The sequence below is a fragment of the Glycine soja genome, chromosome 15 (assembly GCF_004193775.1).
Source record: "Glycine soja cultivar W05 chromosome 15, ASM419377v2, whole genome shotgun sequence".
Lineage (NCBI taxonomy): Eukaryota > Viridiplantae > Streptophyta > Magnoliopsida > Fabales > Fabaceae > Glycine > Glycine soja.
In genome coordinates, this window is record NC_041016.1 from 48,465,576 (window position 1) to 48,475,812 (window position 10,237).

Below are 10,237 nucleotides of genomic sequence, written 5' to 3' on the forward strand. Positions count from 1 at the left end.
TCTAGGTCATCAGTTAGTTGTAAGCAAAAATAACACACGAACCTGAGAATAGCTGCATCATCATTTAGGGAACCACAGAAAATGTTAAACAAGTTATGAAACGGCAAATGATCATCTAAGAGATTGAAACAGAAAAGAAGTCAGATGCTATTTCATATACCACACCCTATTTTACAAAGAATATTACATCTTAACGAGCACAATATGATACAAGCACAAGACAATAAAGTACAGGGAAAGAAAATGCAACAGTATAAAAGAGTTTGGACCAAACGTTTTGACCCCTACATATATCTAATACACATTTTGATGATCACCATCACCATGGCATAAAGTCAGCCTCTCAAGTCATAAAGAAACTTATAGGAAACTCCCAAAAAGCCGGTGCCAAATCCAGATCCTATTCCAATGTAAAACCATGACCAAAATGCAGATTCATCCCCATCTTCATCTATGGCCTTTGTGTCTTTAGGTTCACTAACCTGCAAGCAAAATTTTGTAAGTGGAGGTCCGCAAAGATTGCGATTGCCTATATAGCTGAGTGCACCGAACCCTTGAAGCTGTGTGCCTGATGGTATTTTGCCTGTGAAATTGTTAAATGACAGGTTTAAGGAAGCAAGAAAGGACAAATTGGAAAGGCCTTGAGGAATTTCACCCCGAAGTTGGTTTGTTGAAAAATCAAGGGACTCCAAGTTTTTCATGTTGCCAATCTCATTTGGTATTTGTCCTGTTAATTTGTTGTGGGAAAAGTTCAAGGAGTACAATCCAATGAGGCTGAACATTTGGGGAGGTATTATTCCCGACAAATTGTTACTTGACATATCAATTAAGCTCACAAAGTGCAGGTTCATTCCATAGTCTATTGTTTGACCTTTTGTGACCAGCTCAAGACTGTCTTCGAAGATATAGTAACTGAAACCATCTATAGGAAAGAAAAAAGTAAGCTTGTTGTAGGAAGCATTGTTGAAAACTAAGGCTGTGATATTATGTAGGCAGCTGGGTATATGTCCTGAGATTGTGTTATCTGCAACATCCAAAATAATGAGGGATGACATTTGGCATATCTGTGTTGGGATCACACCACTAAAATGATTGGATCTTAATTGGAGAGCCTTTGCACCATGTGGTATCCAGTTTGGTATATTTCCTGAAAAGTTGTTCTCACGAACATTAAAGATCAATAGAGAGTGGCAATTTTGCAGCGCGAGAGGAATGTCTCCATAGAGCTTATTCTCATGTAGATGTAAGGAGGTAAGATTAGATAACAAGCTCATTGATGTAGGTATCTTGCCTGTTAGATTATTGCTTCCGAAGTTAACATGAACCAATGATTTCCAATTCTTCCAGCAATTTGTAAGCCCTCCAGATAGATGATTCAGGGATATGTCCAAGTATTCCAAATTGTTTTTCCCATTCAGCATCTTGTGATCACACAAAAGAGGAGAAATGGTTCCTGATAATGAGTTGTTTGATATATCAAGAAAGGCCACGTTGGATGATAGTTGAGGCAGGCCACCTTTCAGATCATTTGATGACATATATATGAATGTAGAGTTCAACAACACCTTTGACATGTTCACATCTATCAAATTATCTTTTAAATAGAGTTGTGCCACTCTTGACACAAAACTCCAAAATCAAAGATTAATGGTGGTGATGAGTATATATCCAATTCCCTTAATTTTGACAATTTGGCAAAATTTCTCTCAGAAACAACTCCTGATAATTGATTGTGGCCAACCAACAAGCTGGTTAAGGATGATAGATTTCCAAAACTTGTGGGAATAGATCCAGAAAACTTGTTTAAATTAAGAGCAAGATATCTTAGATGTTCGAGTTTGCCTAACCAATATGGAATTGGTCCACTCAACTTATTGTCTTCCAAGTTCAAGACTTCCAAGTGTCTAAGATTTAACAATGCCTTGGGTAGTTTCCCTTTTAAAGAATTTGAGTAAAGCTCGATACTAGAGATACCACTGCTAAGATTGAATAACCATTTAGGCAAATCTGAGGGAAATTCATTTGCAGAGAGAGAGAGAGATTTGAGTGAAGTAAAATTAGCATATTGAATAGATGGACTCAAGTCTTTAAGTTGACAGTCACCCATATCAAGCTCTGAAAGCGATGGAAGCATTGTCACAAATTGAAGCCAGTTAGTTTCCTTGTGAAGATCAATGCCAGTGAGGTAGAGATACTCCAAGGAGGGCATGCTGGAAATCCATTGAAGACTATTGATGGAAAGATTATCATTATATGACAAATCAAGATAACGAAGAGCTGAAGAATTGGCACAGTCACAATATTGACTATGCACAGAATCAAATTGGATAGCTAAGAAGTCATTATTCCCCAAATTCAAGTAATTTAAAAATTCTAATTCCACCAACAATAAGGATAGGTGAATAGAACCTGTGAGGCAATGTGATTTATCTTCTTTGTCAGTGTAAGTTGGAAGAGTTGTGGAACATGAGAGACTGAGGTGAGTGACTCTACTTGTGATGTTGTCACACTTGACACCTCTCCATTCACAACAATCTTGTTGAGTGGACCATGAAGAGAGCACACTTGATGGATCTATGACTCCTTGCTTGAAGTTTAAGAGAGCATGCTTGTCTTTTTGGCTGCAGCGAATATTGAGGCTGCACATGCCAGTGTTGAACATGATTGCGCATAGCAACCATGCAAAGATGATTGCATATTCAGAGGGAGATGTGTTCATGGTTACAAGAGAACTAAAGTGTGAGCTAAGGGGTATGTATGGCTTCAACTTGAGGGGAACTCTATTTATACAATTAAGAGTTTGTTCTTATTTATCATTTAGTATGATCTATAATAACATTTTGTGTTCCACAAACAAGTGTAATTAGTATTGCGACGATTTGGTCAAAAAAATTCCTCTAAGTGCTCAGACAATGATAACGTTGCTTGACAAAATGTGTTGCCCGTTTTACTGACCACAAAAATTTGAAAAGTAAAACTTGCAACCAAGTCATACATACTACATCATATCACCATTTCTCATTGACAACCTCCATAACCTCCCCTTTAAATCCCAATTAACATCTCCAAACTGTCCTAGTCCTAGTCCTGGCCACAACGCCACTAATTAGAAATGATATTTTCGACCCTTCATATGGGTTGGATGGTTAAGGGAGAATAAAAGAGAAAAAAAGTCATAAGTTTGATCCACTTTACTAACAAAATTAACATTTTAACAAAATATTTTCATCATTAGGGGTGGATATGCAGATTTGGATCCCCAGACCAGTTCGTTAAGCCCGCGGACCAGTGGACCTCTTTTTCTAACATCTATATAACTATATCGAATTTTTTTGTCTGGTCGTTAAGCCCATGAACCTAGCGGACTTTATTCGCAGACTCACAAACTATCCGCGTAATTCACCTGAGTCTAATGTGTAAGTATTATCAATTTGTTATGTTAAGATTTTGATCTTTAATTTAAGTTGTTATTATTAATTTGTTATGTTTAAAAGGTTTATATATTTTAGTGTGATAGATTTTAGCTTAAAAAATGAAATCAATATTTTTCTTCTAATTTTATACATTTTTTATTTTTTAAAAATTATATTTTCTACCATAAAAAGAAAATATATTTTTTCAAATTAGTATTTAGACTTCGGATCGGCCCATTTATCCACAGGATTTTGTAGATCAGATTTTGAAGAAAAAAATATCTATTTTACGGAAAGAATTTATCCCATCTATTTAAAGTGTAGGTTTCATAGTCCATATCAGTCAGTATATTCACCCCTAAATTTTTATTTTTTTGTTAATTAAATGGCATCACACTTTATTTTTCTATTTTTCATGTTAATTTTTTTAATCAATTTGTAATATTTTAATTGTCTGCATGAGTAAATGTGTTGATTATGTGCTCATATGACAATTAAATTATATGAATTTTTTTGTCAATATCAATCACAACGTCTAAGTCATGCAGGATGTCCTTCATCTCGGAGTGCATCGAAAATTAATTGTAATATTTACTCATTAAGAAAAAGATTAAATCATTTATCATTAGGGGTGTATTTAGGCCAATTTGGATTGGATTTGATCAAATAAATGACTCAATCTAATTAAATTTAAACAGATTAGTTTGATTTAATTTTTTCATTCGATTTTTCAAGAAATTAAAAACTTAAAACCTAACCTAAATTAACCTATTTGTAAAAAGTTTGCATTAAATTAGATCAATAAGTCAAAACATTTAAATTTGTTAGTTAGTCTTTAAAATCCAATAACTTTTAATAAAATGAAATATTAAATGTATTACTTATAATTGTTAAAGTATGGTCAAATAATAAAAGAAAAGTTCAAGAGAGGAATTACATTATTATAATATAATAAATAAGTTTAAGTATTACACTTCTAAAGCCTAAAAATCCAAAAACTAAAATTATTACACCATAATTTGAAAAATTCAATTTTTTTCAAATAGAAAAATGACCAGTAGAACTAAAACATCAATTATATCTAAAAAAATTTGAAATAAATTAGAAAGCAAAAATAGACGTACTACAACCAAAGAAAAATTGAAATCCGTGATTAAGTAAAATGTTAAGAGCTAGTAAAAGAATAAGTGATCTCATTCTTAGTTCCTAAATTTGATAATAATAATAATTAATTTTTTAAAATTTAAAAATATATATTATATATAAAATAATAATAATAATAATTTAATATAAATTAAGGAGTCTATAAGTCATGTTAGTTAGTAGACTAATAGATTTATATAATAAAATTTATTATTCAATTCTAATTAACGAATTTAAATATATTGTGTTAAATTTGACTCAAATAATAAAAGTACTCCATCCAAACTATATGAATTAATTGAAACTAATTCAAATCAACCAGTAACACCCCTATTTATCATCATGACGCGTGACACAAAGTCTTAGAATTAGGTATACAAGTAAGATAATGAAGATTGATCATGACGTCAGAGAAACTCTTAGATAGAATTAGGTAATATTAAGATAATGAAGCTATTTTCAAACCTATATGTCACAATTCGTTGATTTTTTATACAAAAGTTTGACGTGTGTGATTTTAGTTTCCAATCCTTTGAAAAGTAAATTTTAATTTAGAAATTCAACCCTTTGAATTAATCTAAACTTAGATTTTATTTTGGTTTACGTGAAACTAAACCATGGACAGCCCTAAAAGAATCTACACGTAGATGCAAGTGTGTTCTAGCTGAAGTACTCGGGTTCCAGAGCATATCTCGAAGACGAAAAACATGTAGCACATAATATTTCTAACATCAATGAACAGGCTATAAATCTAGGTCATCAATTGTTTGCAAAATAACACAAGAACTTGAGATTAACTGCATCATCATTTAGGGAACCACATAAAGTGTTGAACAACTTATTAAACAGCAAGATGATCATCAAAAGAGATTGAAACAGAAATAAGAAGAAAGCAAATGCTATTTCATGTACCATACCCTATTTTACAAAGAATATTACTTTCAAGTAAGCACAATATGATAAAACCACACGACAATAAATGACTCAGAAAGAAATGCAACAGTATAAACGAGTTTGGACCGAACTATCAACTTCTCGAAGTACCTAACATTTTGATCCCTACATCTATTACACATTTTCAGCACATACTATTGAAAATTACTTCTAGCAATGTTGTATATTGAGAATACTCAATGATTTAAGAGTATGTTTGGAAAAGGAAATTTAAAATTTTAAGAAATTTTAAATTTTAAAAATTTTAAATATTTCAATTGAAATTTTTTTATTTTTAAAATTTTGTGTCTAGATAAAAAAAATTGTGAGGGTAAAAGAAAATGAATGCAGAGAGAAGAAAAGATACAGTTGGTTGGTATGCTTCTAAAGAAAAGAATATCGATGCGACATGGGGAGTCGCAGGGGAACTGGGACACGACGACGTACACCACACCCGATCACAGCATTCAGTCAACAGTACAAGGCAAGACCCAGACCCTTCGCTCCGGCAAGCACCTCCACCGCGTGATAGGTAGCGACGATTGCTTCCCTGACTGACGGATGTAGTTCTACGTGTCCCCTTACACCTGTATTCCATGAGCTCAAACGATATTTTTTGAAGAAGATGATCATTAGCGCGAGAGAAGAGTCACGAATTCGAAAATAAGATTAACTTTCAGGTGGAAGAGAGAACGAAGGTTATAAAGAAAATACGCAAATATTTTTTAAGACTCTTTTATCAAGAAGAGAATTTCAATTTTTTACTTTTTAGAAGGAAATTAAAATTCTATATTTTAGTTGTTTAAAATTCTAAAAATTTAAATTCTTTATAAAAAAACATCCAAACAATCAATTTTAGATTAGAGAAATTTAAATTATCTTATAAATTACTTTCCTCATGTAAAATTTTGTATCTAAATGCACTCTAAAAGAAATTAGGACAAAATTCCCATGCCCACCGAGGAAAGACACCAAAATGAATGATGATATACAAATATATATTCTGGAAGGTTAACAATAATAATTAATACAAACAGCACGGGTGTAAAAAATTTACAAGCTTGCATCATGTAAGTGAATTGCTCAGCTAGCTAGCTACTCTAAGACATTACATATGATTAATGATAACAAAGTAACTTCTCGTGATGTTGGACCTGACTAACAACTTTTCACTGACGAAGGACAGAGGGAAGCAGTCAGCAGCATTGTGGCCTTGACCCACATGAACTTGACCTTGTCCTGAGGGGATCTTGAGAATGAACAAAACTCAGCAAAATTGGACATTGAATGATTGCAACATCATTGCCTTGTCCCATGTGAATTTGACTTTCTTCATCTTGAGGGTCTTGAGAATCAACTCAACTCACAAGAAATTAAGAGTCTAGCAGTGGAGTGGGGAGAAGCAATACCTGTACTTTACATGGTTTAACAGATTTAATAATATCAGCATGTGACAGAAAAATCACCCAACCAAGAAAAGAATCTCATAAAGAAACTCCACTCCAACCAGGCAATATGGAGTCATTCATGCTCGAAGACAGATTCTACATGGTCTGGTTTCACACCTTTGTTTTTGGAAAGAGAAGACTAGGATGTAATCTTGCTACAGAAAGAAAGTAATGGAGTAATAAAATGAAAGCATATTCAAAGGGCTGTAATTGGGTAACTGCATTAAATGGTAGGGATACACATAAATATTAATGGCACACGCACACACTACTTACCTTTCACTAACAGGAGGATCTTACATCTTTGTCAATCTTTTTTGCAATTATGACCACATTTCTTGGGGATATGTTAGGATCAAATATCGGTAACATGCAGGCTTCTAGAGCACTGCCTTGTTCTTGAAGAAACAATAATCTATCAAGTAGAATAAGAGTTTCCAAAAGGGGCCCTAAAGCAGCTCTGAGAGACCAATACGGTCCTATAAGGTCCTGTACATAATTTTGTTACATTAAGTACTTGATAATTTTGCCTTCTGACTTAACTTAGATTACAGCATAAATATATGTAACTTCAGCAAAACACGTGAAATTTTGTTTTCATTAATTCTAGCAAACATCTTTGTAGAAGCAGTTCATACAAATTATTTTAATTTTGCAGAAAACTTTATTTTATGACCAAAATTATATGACATGATGGAACCAAGAAAACACTACACCAATAGGTAGAAATATAAATATTGTATCTTAGAATATTAAAGAGTATCTGGGAACTTGGAAGATAATCTTATGAATGGTTTCCATATTTCATTATATTTCTTGATTTGTTTTCTTATTTTATTGAGATTAGGAGTATAGAATTAGTATGAATAGAAGTTGAGGCTTTGTATCTTGTATCACATCGGTATTCAAGATAAAACTATTAGCCTTTATTATCTACTTTTCCCTCCTCTAAGTTTCTATACTTTCAACATGATAATTTCTCATGTGCACACTGACCCTATTCCATCCACCTTTGCTGTCATTTTCCTAGCCTCACAATCTTCAGTCAAGCCTGGCCTGTGACCTCTGTTTGCCACCGTTCCATGGCTGTTTCGTTCCCATGGAAAGTGGACTTTGTATTCAGTGGTAAAATCTGATGTGTCCTCTCCATTGGGTTTGATGTGTTAGGGCAGTAAGCTTTAACTTGGGAAAGAGGGTTAGAATATCTGCAAAATATCTTATTAGCATTCATATCACTATTGTTTGTCTCTAGGATACTTTGAGGTATCTTGGATGATCTTAGGAATGTTTTCATATTTCATGAGGTTTCATGATTTGTTTCCTCATTCAATTAAAAATAGCACTTAATATTTTGTATCTCATCATATCACATATCACATCAATGTACACAATTGAACGCCATTCATAGTCCTTTTTATATCTCTTTTCCTCCTCCTCTCATGTACATACCTATAATTTCAACAAATTAGGATCTACCAAAGGTTTTAGGCTTTAAAAAGTTCTTTTTTCCTCTTCATGCTAAAAATTTAACGATGTGCTGCAATGAGATTTTTTTTTCTTATAAATCCAACCTTATTAACTAATCGTCTAAATCCTACTACCTTAGGTGACTAGAAACATTATAATTAATGTGTGGACTGTATTTACGATTTCATTTCTTGCATGCGCAATTGCCTATTATAATCTAACTAATGATGCATCCAACCAATATGTCTGCCACCACTATATCCCATTCACCACATGAAAATTGAATTCTTACGTATGTTAGAAGCTTAACCAATCTGAATAACATTGAAGTCAAAATATGAAGAATGTGTAAGTCATTAAACTAAAACAATGCACTCAATCAATCATTTTTTTCCTCTCATAAAAAAGTAGGCATTCTAACCAGGCAACCCATTCATTTTAATCATAGGGACACAAACAGAACAAATTCAAATTCAATTGATTATAACAATATTTTAAATTTTAAAGTTACATACAAAGTAGCAAAAGAAATCATATATACGCAACAAGAAAAAAACTGCTAAAAAGAAAATAAAGTCCTAGACAGAGTAAAAATAAGATTTACGAGCATTATAATGACAATAGTTTGAAATAATAGAAGAAATTGAAATTGACATACAGCAAATGGTTTTGCTTCCTTCCATGTGCCTTGAAGGTTTATATCATGTGAATGTTTAATTCCAAGATGATACAATCCAGACTGGCAGAAATTCTCAAAATGATGTATGACAGTAATTTTTTAGTTGAATTATTATATATAAAAATTATGCTCTTTTAAATTTATTATTGAATTGTATATGTTGTCACTGTAGAGTATTAATTTGTAGTAGCATATATTATATAATAACCAGATAATATTTTAAATATATAAAAAAATATTAATAACCAAATTACCGATAAATAATCCATCAGTAATATATAAAATAATCAAGGCATTTGTTGTTTGTTTCTAATCCATGGATAATAATATCAATGGATATTTCATTGGAAAACATAATTACACCATTACCGTTGAAATATCCATTGAAAATTATAGTATCCTTTACCAATGGACTATCTGTCAAAAACAAAAGTCATCATTAATGTCAAATAACCTGTCGAAAATAAAAGACACCATCACCAACGAATTATTTGTCGGAAACAACAGACATTATTATCGACGAATACTTTTTGTTGGTAATTTTGACGGATAAGTCTAACATAACTCCGAAAGAAGTTTTTTCTGACACTGCTGATGGATTTTAGTCTATTGAAAATGTATATTTATTGATGGATTTGTAACCTTAACAACGGATTTTGTTTATTAGAAATTGACGTTTTTCTTGTAGTGTAATTTTTAAGACTAGAAGCGAATAGTAAAAGTGAAAAAAGTGATATCAAATTGTTGCAATTAACAATAATGCAATTCTCTCATGTTTCCGGTTCCCATGTTCTATCCTTTCCTCATTTTCTCTAATTTACTTTATAACATAGTCTATTTATAATTTATATTTTTACCTTTTCATTTTATTTTATTATTATACTTTTATAGAATTGTGGTAATACAAAATGTCAAACAAAAAAAAATATAAATCTGATTTTGAAAAAAAAAAATTAAAAAGAGTGAAGTTGAAAATTTAATTCAATCTGAACGTGATGCTTTTGATAAACTTATTACTATCCTTAAGAAAAGATATAAGAATGAGCTCAATTGATGAAAAAAATGATAGAACAATCACAACTAAAAGATGTTGAAAGCATTGGTAGTCTTAATTCCAATCAAGAGTAACAAGTAAATATTAAGCAAAGTGACAT

General features: G+C 31.9%; 2 protein-coding genes across 2 annotated transcripts; both read right to left on the reverse strand.

Moving 5' to 3' along the window:
- Positions 1–335: 335 nt before the first annotated feature.
- LOC114386249 (receptor-like protein EIX2) lies at positions 336–1,574 on the reverse strand. The gene has a single exon (XM_028346214.1). It carries the CDS (start codon positions 1,572–1,574, stop codon positions 336–338), a length of 1,239 nt encoding a protein of 412 aa, XP_028202015.1.
- A 23-nt stretch (positions 1,575–1,597) lies between these two features.
- LOC114386250 (receptor-like protein EIX2) lies at positions 1,598–2,719 on the reverse strand. Its single transcript, XM_028346215.1, has one exon. It carries the CDS (start codon positions 2,717–2,719, stop codon positions 1,598–1,600), a length of 1,122 nt encoding a protein of 373 aa, XP_028202016.1.
- Positions 2,720–10,237: the final 7,518 nt, after the last annotated feature.